This window comes from Hemiscyllium ocellatum, chromosome 29 (assembly GCF_020745735.1).
Source record: "Hemiscyllium ocellatum isolate sHemOce1 chromosome 29, sHemOce1.pat.X.cur, whole genome shotgun sequence".
NCBI lineage: Eukaryota > Metazoa > Chordata > Chondrichthyes > Orectolobiformes > Hemiscylliidae > Hemiscyllium > Hemiscyllium ocellatum.
Window position 1 is genome coordinate 33,120,052 of NC_083429.1, and position 19,106 is coordinate 33,139,157.

General features: G+C 40.7%; 1 protein-coding gene across 1 annotated transcript in view; it reads right to left on the reverse strand.

Annotated features, from left to right (window-relative positions):
• Positions 1–19,106, reverse strand: part of LOC132829488 (potassium-transporting ATPase alpha chain 2-like) — a 46,732-nt gene that overhangs the window by 6,415 nt on the left and 21,211 nt on the right. Inside the window, exons 5-13 of the mRNA XM_060846702.1 lie at positions 13,536–13,670; positions 11,952–12,144; positions 9,940–10,115; positions 9,048–9,184; positions 7,210–7,360; positions 5,935–6,103; positions 4,773–4,927; positions 2,876–2,999; positions 1,353–1,498 (exon numbers count right to left, since the gene is read on the reverse strand). Of these exons, the coding sequence (XP_060702685.1) occupies positions 1,353–1,498; positions 2,876–2,999; positions 4,773–4,927; positions 5,935–6,103; positions 7,210–7,360; positions 9,048–9,184; positions 9,940–10,115; positions 11,952–12,144; positions 13,536–13,670 (1,386 nt within the window). The remainder of the gene's footprint in view (positions 1–1,352; positions 1,499–2,875; positions 3,000–4,772; positions 4,928–5,934; positions 6,104–7,209; positions 7,361–9,047; positions 9,185–9,939; positions 10,116–11,951; positions 12,145–13,535; positions 13,671–19,106) is intronic.

Genomic DNA, 19,106 nt, shown 5'->3' on the forward strand with positions numbered 1-19,106 from the left:
AGTTAAACTTTTCGGTGCGTATGTCTTTTTTTTTACTTGTGGAAAACAGCACCAAGGACACCATAATCTTGTTAAAGGAGCAGCATCATCACAAGAGATGAAGGATTGTCATGAAGGGTTAAACTCATGTTCTCAGGACTGGGGCCAAGAGCAAGATTAGAGTGAGAAGCCTGGAGTCAAATCTGGATCCTGCTTTCTCTAAGGAAAGCAGGGAAAACCAAATGGACCACACAGAAGCAGTGTACACTTTCAGAAGGCACCCCTCAGGACATCTCAGATACAGGCAGCTACCCAACCTCTATTTTATGGGAAGTTGTTCCATGCATAACATTCAACCCAGGAAGCCAATGAAGGTTACCATGAATAAAGATTTTAGACAAGTGGGAACATGTAATGGGAGATGACATGCGCAGAAAGGTATGTAGCACGATGCATGGCAAGTCAGCCAGTGCAACATAGCAAATAGTCATGACTCAAAAAGGGACAGAGGTACAGATGAAGGTTTCAGGGAAGGATAGGCTGAGGGAGGAGTAGAGTTGAGCAAGGTTTGGCTCAGGGGTTAGCACGCTGCATCACAGCACCAGCAATCAGGGTTCGATTCCAGCCTCAGGAAGCCATCTGTGCAAACTTCACAAATTCTCCATGCCTGTGTGGATTTCCTCTGGGTGCTCCAGTTTGATCCCACAGTCCAAAAATGTGCAGGTTAGGTGCATTGGCCATGCTAAGTTGCCAGTAGTGTTCAGGGGTGCCTAAGGTAGATGTATTAGTCAGGAGAAATGTAGAGTAATAGGGTGGGGGAATGGGTCTGGGTGGGTTACTCTTCAGAGGGTCGGTGTGGAGTTGTTGGGCCAAATGGCCTGTTTCCACACTATAGAGATTTTAGGTGAAAATAGAGAGCCTTCACAAGAATATATGGGGTCAGGTATTGAACTAAAGTTAAAAATGATGCCAATGTTGCATACAAACTGGTCCAGCTTAAGACAAGTGCCAAAAACTTGACCACATTTGTGACAGAGACCAAAGACAATTAATTTTATTTTTTTTTGCGTTTTACTGGAGGAAAATTTAATCTCATTCAAGTCCGGATTTTGGAGAATTTGGTCACTACATAAGCTGTCAAGAGATTAGGGCTGAGTGTTAGCCATGCACCAGAAGCCAATCATTAAAATGGTATTGAGTTGATATAAATGCCTAAGTATATGTAAATGAGATTATGTTCCACTTCATAAAAGTGACTACAATTCAACAACTTTAGTTGCAAAATGAACTGGGGTGTCCTGAGGACATGATAACATATTATATAACTATGAAGGTCTAAAGCTCAATGATGTCTCATTGGGAATAATTCATACCCATTCTTGTCCATAGCTGTCTTCAACATCATTGTTAGTGGAGTCTTCCCATGCTAGACGTATACCAATAATCCTTGAAGGAAGCCAGCCTTGGTCTGCCAAGACAGTAAAATAACAAAGAAACCCTCCAACGGACTGCGTCACTCCTGTATATACAGGCAAAATCAGTATTTTAGTTTGGTTCACACAGAAAACCATAAAGTAACTGACAATCACATACAAAAACAAATAATTATGGCAAAAGTCTTCATTCAAAATAGATTTAAAACTTCGCTTCTTTGAATGTTTTTTCAAAAAGTGTTTTCTGGTTTTAAATTGATCCAGAAACAGGATCAAAAATGCAATTTTCTTCAAAAACACTATTTCATTGCTCTTTACTCTCTAAGTAGCTGCTTCATTTGCCAGGTGAAATTTTACAAATTTATACAGATGCACACTCTATCATACTTAAGTACTGAAATTGCTGGGGAAACTCAGTGAAGGGACTCTGTGGTTATATTGAGATTCACAGATGTGTTCAAAGGCAATAAAAAGTAAAATATTTACCAATCTATATTGTTTTATTGACCAGTTTGCTTGTTGATTATGATGGTTTATATTTTTTTTTAAATAACAGGAATAAGCCAGTTACATCATGTATGCATTGAACAAATGACTGATGACCCTTCCTCAATAAGTCTGTCAATCTCAAACTTTAGAATTCCAATTAAATCTTCCAGAGTTCCAATATCCTATGTGTGAAAATGTACTCCTCAACAATCCAGGTCCAATAGTATCCCTTTGTTCTGGTATTCCCCAGAAGAGGAGGTAGTTTTTTAATAGAGAAAAACTATCAAATTTCAAAGACTTGAATGCAATCATCACTCAATTGTCTAAACCCAAAGGAATGCAAGTTAAATTTGTGTGAACTATCTTACTTTTAGAGGAAATGTGCTGTCTCTTGTCAGGTCTCATCACTTGAATTTTTGATACATTTTTTTCTCGTCACTGGAGCATGTAGATTAGTACACAGCACTATCCCACGCTAAATACAGGAGCTAGAAATGCCTGATGCTATTTTGGCAACTCTCAATCGACTGCTTCTGCTCACTATCTTCCTGTACACCTACTTAAGATCCATTCAACAGCTCCGAAGGTCAAACCTGCCAAGCTCCATCCTAGGGCACAAAACTCTAGTGTTTAGCGTCACCACTCTGAATATTTTCCATGTCTGAAAGGAGGCTTTGGCAGAGAGATTTACAAATGAAAAATGTTTAATGCAGTTGGTTTCCCACATAAAAAAGCATCCTTTTTTTGAATGGATCTTTTAAGATATTGCTCAAAGTAATAACTTTGAAAAAATGCATTGAACCTGGAATATCAAAAGTAAAGAAAATATACTAACCATCATTAAAAATGCACCTATAGCCTCATTGTATAACTTGGACTGACCATCTCAGTAGTGAAGAGAGCATTAAAATTCCAGCAGCGAATGGCAAATAGTAAGTTATAAGGAATTACAAGTGTGAAGGTTCCCAACTCACCAATTTGCAGATATGAATACGCTGCAAGCTGCAAGTTCACCAATCGATCTTTGCTGGGGTTCCGGGGTTGGACATGCATTATATCTCTTTCAGCTTTCTCATATGCCAATGAAATAGATGGGATCTGTTGATGAAGCAATGAGTTAATGTGAAGTCTTACCGACAATTGTGAATCAAATAGCTCAGTGTTTAGATAACACAGGGTTCAAATGCATAATAAAATAAATCAAAGGCTTTTTTATGTTGCTAAGAGAGATCTTGAGACACAGTAAAATGTTACCCTCTCTGAGCCAGGAGTTCCAGATTCAAGCCCCATTTGAGGATCTGATGGTCAAGGAAGGTGGCCAAATAGGCTGAGTATCAACTTGTAAAGACACAGAATCGATAGAGAGTGAGAGAGACTCCTGGTTGGCTGTGTGATTGAAAGAATTTGAGGTCTCTATCACTATTGACCATCGCTATTTATAGCTTGAGGTTACATTCATGTGAAAGTGCATGTTACCACAGCAACCTAAATTTTACAGGAGAGGTCAGTTGGCTGGATGGCCAGTGTTGATCAGATTGGTGCCAGTGACCCAGGGTTCAATTGCCATTGCAGCTGGAATAGATTTGGGACCTGTTTCCAGCCCTTGTGCTGCCTATTGTGGAGATCACGGCATTGTGCACCAGACTAGCCTTTGAACTGGAAACCTTAGTGACATCATCACCTTCAGCTTTCTGTCTACAGGGGAGTGGTATCCCTGATTCTAAAATTTGGCACTGCCATCATTACAATTTTGGATCTAAATTTCACTCACTCCTTTGTGGGGCCATAGTGGCATGTTTGTATAGTCTTTTTCAATTTTCACTACCAATTAGATTAGATTCCTACAGTGTGGAAACAGGCCCTTCAGCCCAACGTGTCCACACCGACCCTCTGAAGAGTAACCCACCCAGATCCATTTCCTTCCGAATGATGCACCTAACACCATGGGCAATTTAGCATAGCCAATTCACCTGGCCTGCACATCTTTGGACCGTGGGAGGAAACCGGAGCACCCGGAGAAAACCCACACAGACATGGGGAGAATGTGCAAACTCCACACTGACAGTCACCCGAGGCTGGAATTGAACCTGGGACCCTGGTGCTGTGAGGCATCAGTGCTAACCACTGAGCCACCGTGCTGCCTGCAGCCTAAACATGAGGAAAGTAGCATGACAAATAACTCTATCCCAGACCTAATTCCCTCACTCTTATCCAGAATCACTGCTGTTCTTCCTTTCTCCATCAATTCATTGTAAATGCTAATGGGAGCAAGGGTCAAACCCAACTTTCCTCTTACCCTATTACTATTGTTTCTTGGAAGGAACTGGTGTCAGGTTGTGGTTGCTCTGAGGCGCCAGTTGCAGGGACTCCCTTGTCCACAAACAGAACAGAAGAGAAATGCAAAATCTACTTTGCCATTCAATCGGATTCCCATTTAGTGGGCTTCACTCTCTACTCATGCCTACAGTCCTACAGTGGAGGGGTATTTCTTCCCTTTTAAAGTCCAAGATTACATTTTATAGTTCAGCTGCTGTGATAGGTCTCATTACAGAAATACAAGAACTCCCTCCTTAACCTTAGTAAGCTACCTATTGCTCAAATAGTAAAAGTCCATCTATGATTTTACAATAACCTATCTTGCTAGACTAAGATGTATGTTAAAATTAATGAATAAATTAATTATGTGAGTGTGAATAATGTGGTTTGAAAGAGAAAATGTAGTTTGAAATTTAACTTAAATTGCCCATTATCTTTCAATTGATTAAGAATAAAGCAATCATTAATCAGCAAGAATAGTTAAGAAAAAGGGGGGACGGAGGAAAAAAGAAGTTGGTACAATTCATTCTCAAGGATGAGTAAGTAATTACTTACAACATCTGTACCCAGGTCAATGAGGAGAATAGTAATAGTCCCAATGGGAAGTGGTATACTGGTAATGACGTACACAATGAATGGACACAGTTCAGCCATGTTCTTGGTCAAGGTGTAGGCAATGGCCTTCTTCAAATTGTCAAAAATCAGACGACCTTTTGAACACATTAAAATGAGTTAGTAATGCAAAGTAATTTGTAGTCTGATGCAAATTGCTTGAGTACTATGATCTTTATTCATTTACATCATTAAAAACACCAATCTAAAGGGATGATTCAATGCACAACTGATCATTTCTCAAGTTCCCAATTTAATTCCCATGAACCTTAACTAGATTTGAATAATTGGCCTGGAAGTATTTGAAGTTTGAAGACAATTATTCTTTAACATGACGTTCCTCCCCCAAATGCTTGTTCGGCATTCTTACTCTTCCATCTGATTTGAGATAATAATCTCATTCACCAGCTCACCAAGGCCTTTATAAAGTTACGACTGAGTGAAAAAGAGCAAGATGATTGTATATGCTGTAACCTTTGTAAAAGGATGTGTCCACAGTGTTTCTTACTCTTTAATCTGTCACTGCTTGATAACAACATTCTACATATGCGTTAGAATTGGAATCAATAAAGAAAAGACATTGAATTCAGATTTGCACATGATGCACTAGGTTTTGCCTAGATGCCGGGAGACTTGGTAATGGGCCAGAAACCTGACGACAAGAACCACCCCCCCAAGGACATGTAAAGTTAATGAATTGCCATCAGTTCACCTGTCCCTTTAATAGTCAACATCTTGCCTTCAAACACTAATAGTTCTTTGATTGGTTGGCATCTATTCATCTCTACAGTGCCACCAGAAGCAGTGGTCTTTTCTAAGTCAGGACCTCACTGATATGCAGCGGTGAATGCTGCCTGTGGAATAAAATGAGTTGCATCGTACATCACCAGACCCTGACAAGGAGAGATATGTGGTTGGTGAGTACAATGGGAATATTGCCACAGGGGAAGCTATTACCATGATCCATGGTGTTCCTGCTTAGGAGAACGTCCATCCCCCTGCTAATGAGCCAGCAGAGAAGTCACCTGTTGGGTTCCCAAGCTTTGGTTTGCTTTCTATCTCATCCATAACAACATACATAATGCTACATTGTAATGTCTTGTACCTTCTTCTACTCCAGTGACTATCGAGGCAAAGTTATCATCCAGTAGAATCATATCTGCTGAATTTTTGGCTGCATCTGAACCCACGATCCCCATAGCTATTCCAATGTCTGCTTTTTTCAAAGCAGGTGAGTCATTAACACCATCTCCAGTAACTGCCACAATAGATCCCTGGTGTAGAAAAAGGAAGGAGAATCCAATGAGAACATCAAAACCTGAGGAACCTTGTAACTGAACAAGCTACAAATCTTCATGTTCCCTGATCTTACTCAAATACATGTCAAACTTACAGTAATAGCAGTAGTCAGTCACAATAAACAATATTTGAGGTCAAATGACAAAGTAAGCAATCAAATGAATTAGGGCATGAAAACCATTGTACTAACTCATTACGTCTTTGTAGGATTAATGACGTGACTAAGAACTAAAGAGCTGGTTCTCCACAATCTGTTCCATTCAATTCACACAGGATCAATAACGTACTGCAAACGTTACACAGCTCCATGGTATCCAGCGTTCTCAAATGGCTTTTTTGTTCTAAGCTACTTATTGCAGACAAGTAGTAAGATGCTCAACTGTGGGATGACTCCCTGTGATGTTTAATGATTTCAACACTTATAGTGATGCTTACGTAACTCTAGGGTGTTATACTAGGTTTAGTTGCTAAACTGAGAATGTCACAAAGTTACTTCAACCTGGTGAATTCCTTAACTGGAAAGTCACGATTTCAATTAGACTGGGGCATCTAAGCTGTAATCTCTGGATCACATTCAGCCTCTGAAGCCCTCAGCATTGTGGCAATTGAGCGGTAAATTCATTTTATCTGAGAGAATGTTGTAGGCCTGGAGACGTCAAAATGATGCCTCCTTGGTGTTTAAATTGTGGGTCAGAACACCATCAATGGTTAGTTACCATCCCAAGAAAAGACACGAAAAGCCCAGGAAAAAGTGGACAGATTAATGTCTAATCTGAGAACGTGGTTACCTCAACAACATTACACTTCCTTAGTGTATACAAGAGCATTAGCTTAGATTCTGTGCTCCATGCCTGATAGTGGACTTCAATCCATGACCTTCCAACTTAGTGATGAGAATTTTCCTACTTGTCCAAGCAAACCTATTGGATTTACACGTAATGGTTACCAGCCAGATTTATACATAAATGGCAATCTGTCGGATTTACATGTGAATGGTTACCTGCTGGATTTACATGTGAATGGTAACCTATTGGATTTACACGTGAATGGTTACCTATCAGATTTACACGTGAATGGTTACCTGTCTTTGGCAGGCTTCTACGATATATAATTTCTGCTGAGGTGATGTCCTGGCAAATACGATTTCAGTGTAGCTTCTCAAAATGTCATCCAGGAACTCAGGGTCCATGTCTTGGAAATTCGAACCATTTATGACAGCAGCTTTGGCATCACTTCAATATTCAAAACAAAAAGAATAATTATACCAGTTTTCTTTACTGATCCAATGATTTGACATTCTCACATCAGAGGATATACAGTTAGCGTAAGAGATGTCAAATGTTCAATTTCTATATTAAAGCCTCTCTGTTGCCCCTGTTACCAGTACATTTCAAATCTGTATTAGTGAGCTTAATGAGAAAAGTTTATCCTATTAGGCAGAAATTCACTATTATATCAAGGGATACTATGTGGAAGTAATCAGTTTTACATGTCTGAACTCGTCTTGAGATATTTACCTACCTGTGGAATTGTGTCTTAGTTCAGGGCATCACCTGAAAATCTAGGTATAATTCTATAATTCTACACCCTTGGAAGAGAGTGAGCACTGCAGATGCTGGAGATCAGAGTCAATGTGGTTCTGGAAAAGCACGGCCAGCCATGCAGCATCTGAGGATTAGGAGTCAACATTTTGAGCATAGGTCCTTCATCAGGAATCAGCACATTTCTGAAGAAGTGGTATTGCTCGAAACAGTGACTCTCCTGTTCCTTGGATGCTGCCGGACAGACTGTGCTTTTCCAGCACCACACATTTTGAATTCTACTCATCTGGCAGGGAGCTGAATTGATAGGGAGCATTGATTAGAGGCATTCAATTTGCAATGTGTGAACCTGTCTTCAAATCTAATGCAGTGCCTGTCCCCACTTTCCTTACTCCAATCTAAGCGTGTAAGGTCATGGAATTCCATCCTGTATTCCTCATATGTAAAATTTGAAACTGTTGCAAAAACCATTAAATCCCAATACAAGTGTGGAGGCTTGAACAGCGATTCTCCCATCAGTGAGAAAACCCATTAGGTCAAGTACCAATCAAGTACTTTTGTGGTAGGCTGCTTGGCCTGTCACATGCCCTGTCAGTGAAGGCCCATCCCTCCTGAAGCTGCCACCAATCAAGGGCTGGCAGTTACTCAGACACACAGAGGGGGCACAGGGGCCTAAGCTAGGCAGGCATTAAGATCTGGACAAATGAAGGGGGTGTGTGTCACAAGGAGAGAGTAGGGCATCTGAGGGTTCAGAGGCAAGGGCAAGTGGGTTGTTTTCAGGAGGTATCGTCTGCCCCTAATTGCCCCAGATTGAGATTAATTGACATTTCCAAAACCCAGGGCAGACCACCCTGATTTTCCGAGGGGGAAAACAGCCCTTATCTGTCTATACAAAGGCAGGTTGAGACCATTAAGTGGTTGTTGATTGGCCACTTGAGCCATACTTCTTGGAGCTATGAAGTTGTCACCCAGGGGATCTTCAATCAGCACTTAGTGGCAGGAAGGAGGCAGGTATCTGTCAGGTGCCAACTGATCCCAATATTCGCCCTGTCATCTTGCCCATCGCTTCTGGAATCAGGGACATTCCATCTGTGAAGGGCTAGAACTAAAATACTGCAGACACTAAAAAGTGCTAGAAACAATTAAAAAAATCAGCCAACATCCAAGTAAAGAGAAAACAAATGAACATTTTAAGTTGATGACCCTTGTACCCAAGCCAAACTGAGGAATACTTGCAACACGAGGAGAACTGGAGAATGCAATGAATATCTTATAACAAATTCTTGTTGATTAGCCAGCACACTTTTCGCACTAGTTAAGTCTCAGTAAAAGTACTAAAGAAAGATTATTTTGTGTAACACAGATTACCTCAATCTACCTTTTATTCACTTGGTTGACTGAGATATTAAGACGCTTTGCAATGTCTTCCACTGTCTCACTACCTGCAGAGATAATGCCTGTACTTCTTGCTATAGCGGTTGCTGTGATTGGATGATCACCAGAGACCATAATGACCTGTGGGGGAAGAAATAGGAATCGATCATCAATAACAGGTCTTTCTAAAAAATCAAAAATTCAAGACTTTTAAATACATCTCATTAGTTTTGAGGTTTTATTTAATTTTGTTGGTTCTGCAAAATTCTCATTCAGATCAAAAACATTAAATCACTACATTTTGGTTTTAAAATTCAGACATTTCAGGTTTTATACCTTTCTATGCATTGTCCTTTTGTAACTTAATATGCATAGAATGGCAATAAGTTAAGACGTTAGAGTGCATTGTCATCAATCTTCTTTCTCCTTTCCTACTGTGTCTCTCTTTCTCTTTCCTTTCCCATTCTCTCTACCTCTCTCTCTCTCTCTCAATTACCTGCTCTGTCTCTTCTTTCCACTCAATTTCTCTCCTCCTTTCAGAACTTCTCTTTTTAAAAAATGTTATATTTCTGGTTTTTCAAGGAACCAGTCAGGTTATGCCACCAGTTGACTGTGTAATGGGATTATGCAGCACACACAGTGTCAAACCAGAATAATAACCAATAGAATGTCTTACATGACCATTCAGTGGGAACATTTTAAGATTTGAGCTGACTATTTTGTCTTTTGATTGTGATATTAACAAATAATTGGTCATGAAAAGTAGGTTTGGGATATTGAAGTTGTATAATTATGTATCATTCTCATGGCATAATAGTAAAGAACTTCAAGGCAAAAACATATCAAAATTCACCAAAAATATTAAAAGCTAATTACATGCAATGGAAGACACATACTTTAATTCCTGCACTTCTGCATTTTAGAACTGCATCTGGTACACTCGAGCGAGGTGGATCAATCAAGGACAGAAGACCAACAAAGCATAGATTGGAAATTGGAAAATTTCGGCTGTCTGCATCAAATATGTATAAATCTGGATATTTGTCTTTTGGCAAATATTGATGACAAAATCCTAATTGAATTTTAAAAGAAGTCAGTCAAAACTCACAATATATAATTGCAATTAATTTCCAACAAAATCTAGATTGGGCATAGAAATGTTCAGCACAGAAAAAGACCCTTCAGCACATTGTATCTGCACTGGTTAAAAACCACCATCTAACTATTCTAATCCCATTTTCCAGCACTTGGAGATGCAGAGGATGCCCAAAACAAGGGAACACAGATGAAGTAGCTGTTTGATTTGAGGAAGAAACTTTTAAAGTATTTAAAAAGAAATTTACAGAGATTAAGTACAAAATATCAAGAATCGTGCAGAGAATCAGTACAAATGCAATGGGTTAAATGGCTGTTCTCTGTGCTGTAACCATGCTATGATCATATTAAACTTATCTCAGAAGAAATGTCAATTAACATTTATGTTGAAAATAGCACCAGTCAGCAATTTAGTCTCAAACAAATCTATACAATCATCTGCTAAATAGATGTCCAACAAAAATTAGGTGAAAAATGATCACTTCCTTTTGAATCTGTATAAAACCCTATCAATAAATTTAATACTGCCATAGGAAAAAATAAGTAGAATGCAGTGTGTTTCAGAGCTAATTTTTCATACACAAGTCATTTGAATTCAGATAGTCTTTCTTCAACTCAATTGACATTGATTTCAGTGTCAAAAAGTGTGGAGCTGGAAAATCATCGCAAGTCAGGCAGCATCCGAGGAGCAGGAGAATCAATGTTTTGAGCATGTCTTTCATCTCCACGTTCCTGATGAAGCACTCATGCCCATCAATGTTTTGAGCATGTCTTTCATCTCCACGTTCCTGATGAAGCACTCATGCCCAAAATGTCGACTCTCCTGCTCCTCGGATGCTGCCTGACCTGCTGTGCTTTTCCAGCTCCATACTTTTCAACTCTAATCTTCAGCATCTGCAGTCATCACTTTCTCTCTGACATTGACTTCAGTAATATATTTTAAAAAAGGATATTGGAACATGGGAAGCATCAAAGTAGGAACAAAATCTAAAATCACAAAAATACTCTTGGGCTAGGCCCTAGATGAGCAAACTGTTTAAATCACACTCTTGTTGGACCAATTAATTGAGTTAAGTATTACCATCTCCAATTGATGATGAACCTCAGTAAAATAATCTTCTCAAGTTAATGAATGAATAATTTATTGTCACATATATCTAGAGAGATACAGTGAAGAGTGTTCTGTTGCTACAAGTCAGCACCAGTTTGAGAGTAAAAAAAAAATTAAATGTAAAGTTCAGCTCCATTGGCCAGGATCCAAACATGGCTCCAACAAGGTTCCCGCTCTGGGCCTACTGCAGCCAGGTGTCCCCACTCCGCCATTGCTGCAGCCAATACGTCACTGCCAGTTCCAGAAGTCATTCACTGCTAATGCTGCTCCAGCCTCACTGTGACATCAGGAAAAAGAGGAGAAGAAAAGAAGAATTTGTAAAAGAAACAAAAGACAAAAAAAGGAGAGAGGGAGGGAAAAAAAAATGCAGTCAGCCTGGAGTAGATGGGCCCACCGGGCGGATGTCACTATCTTGAATAAAAGGGCTTGCTCTCACCTGTTGCCACCACTACTGCACATGCCTGGAAGGCCAGGCCTGCTCTTGATCTGCGAAGAGGCTGCCAAAGGCTTTTAAAGAGAAACAAAGAAGAAAAAGGAAAAAGAGCAAAAGTATAAAGAAAACAAATGAAACAAAGAAAGCTGAGGAAGGCGGACAAGCCCTGGACCAGGAGCTCGAATGTAGCACTGCTATTCTGCTGCCATCTTGGAGTTAATGTATGTAGTAAATACTGTAATGATTAGTAAATGGTGCAGTCCTCTTACCTAGAACTCTCTCACCCAACCCACCATATTCATGATAAGCCATCTGAATGACTTCTATCTCACTTTCATCCAGTGGAACTTCTCTGCCCTGGAACATTACAGTGGAACAAGACTCCAAGATACGTTCTGGTGCTCCCTTCATCACTAAGAGGAGACGTTTGTCATATGGATTGTTGGTCCTATGAATGGACAGCTAAAATATAAAGTATATTAAACATCTATTATATTGACTTTATTTTGATCAAAGAAGGAAAGATGCAAGTGAAGTACTTTGTGATCAATAACTCTTCTAGTTAAAGATTTTAATAAAAGGAGAAATTGGACCTTCCTACTCTTGCTGCCAAGGAACAGCCAAGGAAACCCAGTTTCATATTACATCATCATGTGTGCCCAATATCCACCTCAAATTGAGATGGATGATTTTTAAAATATCATTGGTGGCTATGTAAACCAGACTCTAATCAATTAGTATAATGAGTGAGAGGCCTAGCACCTGTTTTAAGATCCTATTCCTAAATTAAAACTGCATGGAGGTCTCTATGCAGGATTCTTCAGCAGCAACCACTGAAAAGCACTTTTTTCAAGCTTAATATTAAGTCAGGAGTTGAAGTTACCAGCCAACAAGATACCACTCTTTCTTCTATCTTCTGGTCAGGACTTACCCAATGGCAGTACGTAGCAAAACAAAATTGCCATCAATTACATTTCCTCAAAAAATATTAAAATAGCACCAGCAGCTCCATTTAGGATGAGTCACATTTGGTTATGTGCTTGGAGACAGATCATAACTAAATTTCTACTCTTCAATTTCCAGCTTTCTTAGTGGAAATTAAATTTTTTATCATTATTGGAATTTAGCATCCAGTCATTTCATGTTTAAAATGACAACCAGCTGCCATTCAGTAATCCAGAGTCTGGTGTTTTGTGATAACTACAGTGGTGATTACAAATGTTTTACTTCTTCAGGATACCTGTAGCTTATATCAGCTCTGTACTAAATTTGTGATTCAGACTGGCCTGAATCCAGAAAGCTGTCTTTCTATGGATCAGATTAAAAGATGGCAGAATTTTGAGTGAATTATTCAGATAAGAACAATAATCCCTAATTTTCCATAAACTGTTCTGCTTAAACAAGGATCAGCTTATATAGAGATGTAGGTTATGGGTTCATCTTTATTCCTGGATTTCCAGTTGTTTATGCTGAATTACATGTTCTTTTGACTTTTGAGCTATTCAACTGAAAATGGCAAACGGGGTTGATAACACTTTGAACATGACAGTATTGGTATCATAGACAGATGTTGGGTGCACTATGCCTGCAGAGGTGGGGGATGCTCTATTGTTCCTGAGGATTCTCATTGGTGGTGAAAGCTTCAGGCACTCAGATTGTGAAAGGGGCAGTGCATAATGCAGGTTGTTTCTTCTATAATTAACAACTTAATAGAGGGAAGAAAAGCAGATTGGAGACGGATCACATAGCTTATTCCCATCAATGGAGCATGACATGGTTGAATTGATACGTTACTCTAACAGAGGCTTTCACATCTGCCAAAATCATATGGCCCTGTGAAGCTTGTACGTTACCTGAAATTTGTTGGTTGAGTTGAATGGTATTTCAAATATTTTAGTATTCTCCTCTCTGAATTCCATCACATTGCCAAATACTGTTTCAGAGAATTTCAAAAGAGCACTTTCAGAGGCATCGCCAACTATTTCCCGCTGTGTGCGAACAAAATTAAATAACTGAGTGAGATAAGCTCTTTTCAGAGAGACATCAAGCTTTAAACCAAAGGTACATTAACTGATCACTATTCTTAATAACAGAATGAAAGGCTTGATTCCGTCCAGCATTTGTGCATGTTTACATCACTAATAGTTCTATTTGAAGCTTTAAGTCACATGAATTATAAAGCTCATTTATTTGGAAACTGATGTGACAAATAACCCACTTAAAATAAAAACTTATCAAACAGTTCAGTTTAAGTGTAAGTCCGAAGAAGTCCCATTAATAATTCCCAATCCATTGGATGTTGCCAGGAATTAGAAGCTTTGAGTTATAAGGAAAGGATGGATAGCCTTGGTCTTTTTTTCACTGCAGTATAGGAGGTTGAAAACGAGGTTGAGAAAATAATGAGGGGTATAGATAATTGAATGTCAAGTGTCTTTTCCCCAGTGTGGGGATTTCAAGAAGATGGAATCCAAAATGGAGGACAAGAAAAAATTGTGGCTGTAAGAGTATTTGAGGTATTTTCATTGCTGGAGCTGACTTCCTCAAATTCTAGGAGCAATAAATAAGCTTTTGAATTATTTTGGGACTTTAGGAGAAAAAAAATCAAAACAACAGCACTTTAGAAAGGAGGAAGAGAAACAAAGGCAAGGACTACATGGAAAGTGATTTGAACAGAGCAATAAACCTGCACAGCTGCCTGACCCAGCAGTAACTGCCTCTGCTGTTTGGTTTCAAGTGTTTTTGGATATTAGAGATTATCTAAGAAAAATTAACAAACAGAATAGGCCCCAGCTATGCCTGTCTCTTTGTTGGCTACGTAGTACAGTCCATCTTCTGTAGTTACACCGGCACCACTCCCCACCTCTTCCTCCACTACATCGATGACTGCATCGGTGCCACCTCGTGCTCCCATGAGGAGGTTGAGCAGTTCATCAACTTCGCCAACACATTCCACCCTGATCTTAAATTTACTTGGACCATCTCTGACACTACCCTCCCCTTCCTGGACCTCTCCATCCATTAATGACGACCAACTTGACACTAACATTTTTTTTACAAACCCACCGACTCCCACAGCTACCTGGATTACATCTCTTCCCACCCTACCACTTGTATAAATGCCATCCCGTATTCCCAATTTCTCCGCCTCTGCCGTATCTGCTCCCAGGAGGACCAGCTCCACCACAGAACACACCAGATGGCCTCCTTCTTTAGAGGCCGCAATTTCCCTTCCCACATGGATAAAGATGCCCTCTAATGCATCTTGTCCACATCCCACACCTCCGCCCTCGAACCTCACCCCTCCAACCGTAACAAGGACAGAAACCCCCGGTGCTCACCTTCCACCCTACCAACCTTCGTATAAACCACATCATCCACCGACATTACCACCACCTAAAAACGGACCCCACCATCAGGGATATATTTCCCTCCCCACCCCTTTCCACTTTCCGCCAAGACCATTCCTTCCGTGACCACCTGGTCAGGTCCATTCCCCCCTACAACCCATCCTCCCATTCTAGTACTTTCCCCTGACACTGCAGGAAGTGCAAAACCTGTGTCCACGCCTCCTCCCCCACCTCCATCCAAGGCCCTAAAGGAGCCTTCCACATCCATCAAAGTTTTACCTGCACATCCACCAATGTCATTTATTGTATCCGTTGCTCCCGATGTGGCCTCCTATACATTGAGGAGACTGGGCGCCTCCTCGCAGAGCACTTTAGGGAACATCTCTGGGACACCCGCATCTATCAATCTCACTACCCTGTGACCCAACATTTCAAATCCCCCCCCCACTCTGCCGGGAACATGCAGGCCCCGGGCCTCCTCCACCGTCAGTCCCTCACCACCCGATGCCTGGAGGAAGAACGCCTCATCTTCCACCTCAGAACACTTCAGCACCAGGGCATCAATGTAGATTTCACCAGTTTCCTAATTTCCCCTCCCCCCACCTTACCCCAGTTCCAACCTTCCAGCTCAGCACTGTCCCCATGACCTGTCCTACCTGCCTATCTTCCTTTCCACCTATCCACTCCACCCCCCTCTCTGACCTATCACATTCATCCCCACCCCCATTCACCTATTGTACTCTATGCTACTTTCTCCCCACCCCAACCCCTCTCATTTATCTCTCCACCCTTCAGGCTCCCTGCCTCTATTCCTGATGAAGGACTTTTGCCTGAAACATCGATTTTCCTGCTCCTCGGATGCTGCCTGACCTTCTGTGCTTTTCCAGCACGACTCTAATCCAGCAAAATTCACAGTTCACCTTGGAGAAACCTGTGCGGGGGAGCTCACAGCAGGGGACCAACTAGGTGGCTATTTTTTAAGTGTAACCCTACTTCTTTTTTATACACTTACAATAGTGAATAGAGCAGGTTCTTTTTTGATTATTTGTTTTTAATCAAGATCTGAATCAAGAACTAACTAGTAAGTTAGCGTGGAGCAGTGATTTTAGAGCAGTAAGACTATGCTATTTTCTGGATCAGTGGATTGTTAAGGTACACAGATGGCCTTTAGTAGAGTGATGTGCTCTTCCTGTCAGATGTGGGAGATTAGGGAAAGTTTCCATGTTACCGATGATGATGTCTGCGGGAAGTGTTTTTGGTTGCAAATCATATTGGATCACATGGATTGGTTGGTGCAGCAGTTAGAAGCAATGAGGAAAGGGAGATAGTGAGGAAAGAGATCAATTCATGACTGATACAGTTGGGAAAAGGGACAAGTCAAACAGTCAGGGCAGGCAGGAACAAAGTTAGATGTAAGACTGATAAATAAAACTGCATTTATTTCAATGCAAGGGGCCTCACAGGTAAGGTAGATGAACTCTGGGCATGGTTGGGAACATTGGACCAGGATATCAGAGCAATTACAGAGACATGGCTCACATGGACAGGACTAGCAGCTTAATGTTCCAGGGTTTAGATGCTATCGGTAGGATAGAAAGGGGACGGAGAGAGGAGGGAAAGTGGCATTTTTGATTATGGATAACATTATGGCGGTACTTGTGGAGGATACTTTTGGGAATACATCGAGGGAAGTTAATTTGGGTAGAATTATAAGAAATGGATGATCACCTCTTGCGCCATACCACCCCTCCACCACCTACCCCCCCCCCACCCCCACCCCTGGCGCCACCAAATTGTTGGCAGGAAATTGAGAAACAAATTTGTTAGAAGGATCTCAGTTATCTATAAAAATAATAGGGTGGTGACGGGAAGGGATTTTATTTTTCAAACATAGACTGAGTGTTGAGAGCTTGGATGGAGAGGAATTGTTAAGTGAAGACAAGAAAATTTTCTGATTTAGTATGTAGATGTATCTGCTAAAGAAGGAGCAGACTTGACCTGCTCTTGGGAAATAAGATACAACAGGGAACTGAGGTGTCAGTGGGGGAGCACGTGGGACCAGTGACCAAAATCCCACTAGTGATAGAAGAGGATAGACTGGATCTAAAAGTTAAAGTTCTAAATTTGAGTTCAGCCAATTTTGATGGGATTAGGTAAGAACTTTCAAAAGGTGGTTGGTTGAAGATGTTTGCAGATAAAAGGAGGGCTGGAAAATGGAATGCCTTCTAAAATGCGATAATGAGAGTCTAGAGGTAGTATTTTTCTATTAGGGTGAAGGGCAAGGCTAGTAGGTGTAGGGAATGCTCGGTGACTAGAGAAATTGAGGCTTTGGTCAACAATAAGAAGGAGGCATACGTCAGGTACAGAGAGCAGAGACTGAGTGAATCTTTACAAGAGTATGTAAATAGTAGGAGTTTACTTAAGGAAATCAGAAGGGCAAAAAGGGGACATGTGATAGATTCAGCAAATAGGGCTACGGAGAATCCAACGGAATTCTACAAAAATATTTAGATCAAAGGGTAATTAAGCAGAGAAAGGGTCTCTTAAAGATCAGCTAGTTTGGAAATGTAGGAGATGGGGGAGATTCTAAAAGGGTATTTTATATCAGTGTTTACAGTGGAGGAGGATATGGAAGATAGAGAATATGGTGAAGTAAATAGCGACATCTTGACAAATGTCCATATCACCAGAGGTGGTGCTGCTGGATCTCTTAAAATGCATAAACGTAGATAAATCCCTGGGACCTGATCAGGTTTACCCTAAAGCCTCTGTGGGAAGGTAGGGAAGTGATTGCTAGGCCCCTTGCTGAGATATTTGTATCATGGATTGCCACAGGTGAGATGCCAGAAAACTGGAAGTTGGCTAACATGGTGCCTCGATGTAAGATCAGTGATAAGGAAAAGCCATGGAACTACCGACCAGTGAGCCTAACATCAGTGGTGGCCAGATTCTTGCAAGAAATCCTAAGGGACAGGATTTAAATGTATTTGGAAAGACTTGGACTGATTAAAGATAGTCAACATGGTTTTGTTTGTGGGAAATCATGTCTCACTAATTTGATTGAGTTTTTTGAAGAAGCAAAGAGGATTGATGAGGGCAAGTGTTGTGGACTTAATCTGAATGGACTTCAGTAAGGCATTTGACAAGGTTCCTCATGGGAGACTGGTTAGCAAGGTAAGATGACATGGAATACAGGGAGAACTAGCCATTTGGATAAGGAACTGACTCAAAGTTGGAAGACAGAAGGTGGTGGTTGTTTTTCAGACTAGAGACCTTTGACCAGTGGTGTGCCACAAAAGTCAGTGCTGAGTCCACTGCTTTTTGTCATTTACATAAATGACTTAGATGTGAATATCAGGTGTATGGTTACTAAGTTTGCAGATGACACCGAAATTGGAAGTGTAGTGGACAGCAAAGAAGGTTACCTCAGAGTATATTCCATCTTGATCAGATGGGCCAATGGGCTGAGGAGTGGAAGATGGACTTTAATTTAGATAAATGTGAGAAGCTGCATTTTGGAAAGGCAAATCAGGGCGGGACTTATACACTTAATGGTAAGTTCCTGGGGAGTATTGCTGAACTAAGAGACCTTGGAGTGCAAGTTCATAGCTCCTTGAAAGTGGAGTCGCAGGTAGATAGGATAGTGAAGGTGGTATTTGATATGCTTGTCTTTTTGTTCAGTCCATGAAATATTGGGAGGTCATTTGCAGTTGTCAAGGACATTGGTTAGGCCTCTTTTGAAATACCACATTCAATTCTGGTCTCACTGCTACGGGAAGGATGTTGTGAAACTTGAAACGGTCCAGAAAAAGATTTAAAAGGATGTCACCAGGGCTGAAGAGCTTGTGCTATAGCAAGAGGCTGAATAGGCTGGAGCTATTTTCCCTGGAACGTCAGAGTCTGAGCTGTGATCTTGTAGAGGGCATAGGTTTCGGGTGAGAGAGCAAAAGATTTAATGGGGACCCAATGGGCAGCTTTTTCCATGTAAAGGGTGGTGTGTGTATGGAACTATCTGCCAGAGGTGGTGGTAAAAGCAGGTACAATTACAACATTTAAAAGGCATCTGGATAGGTATAT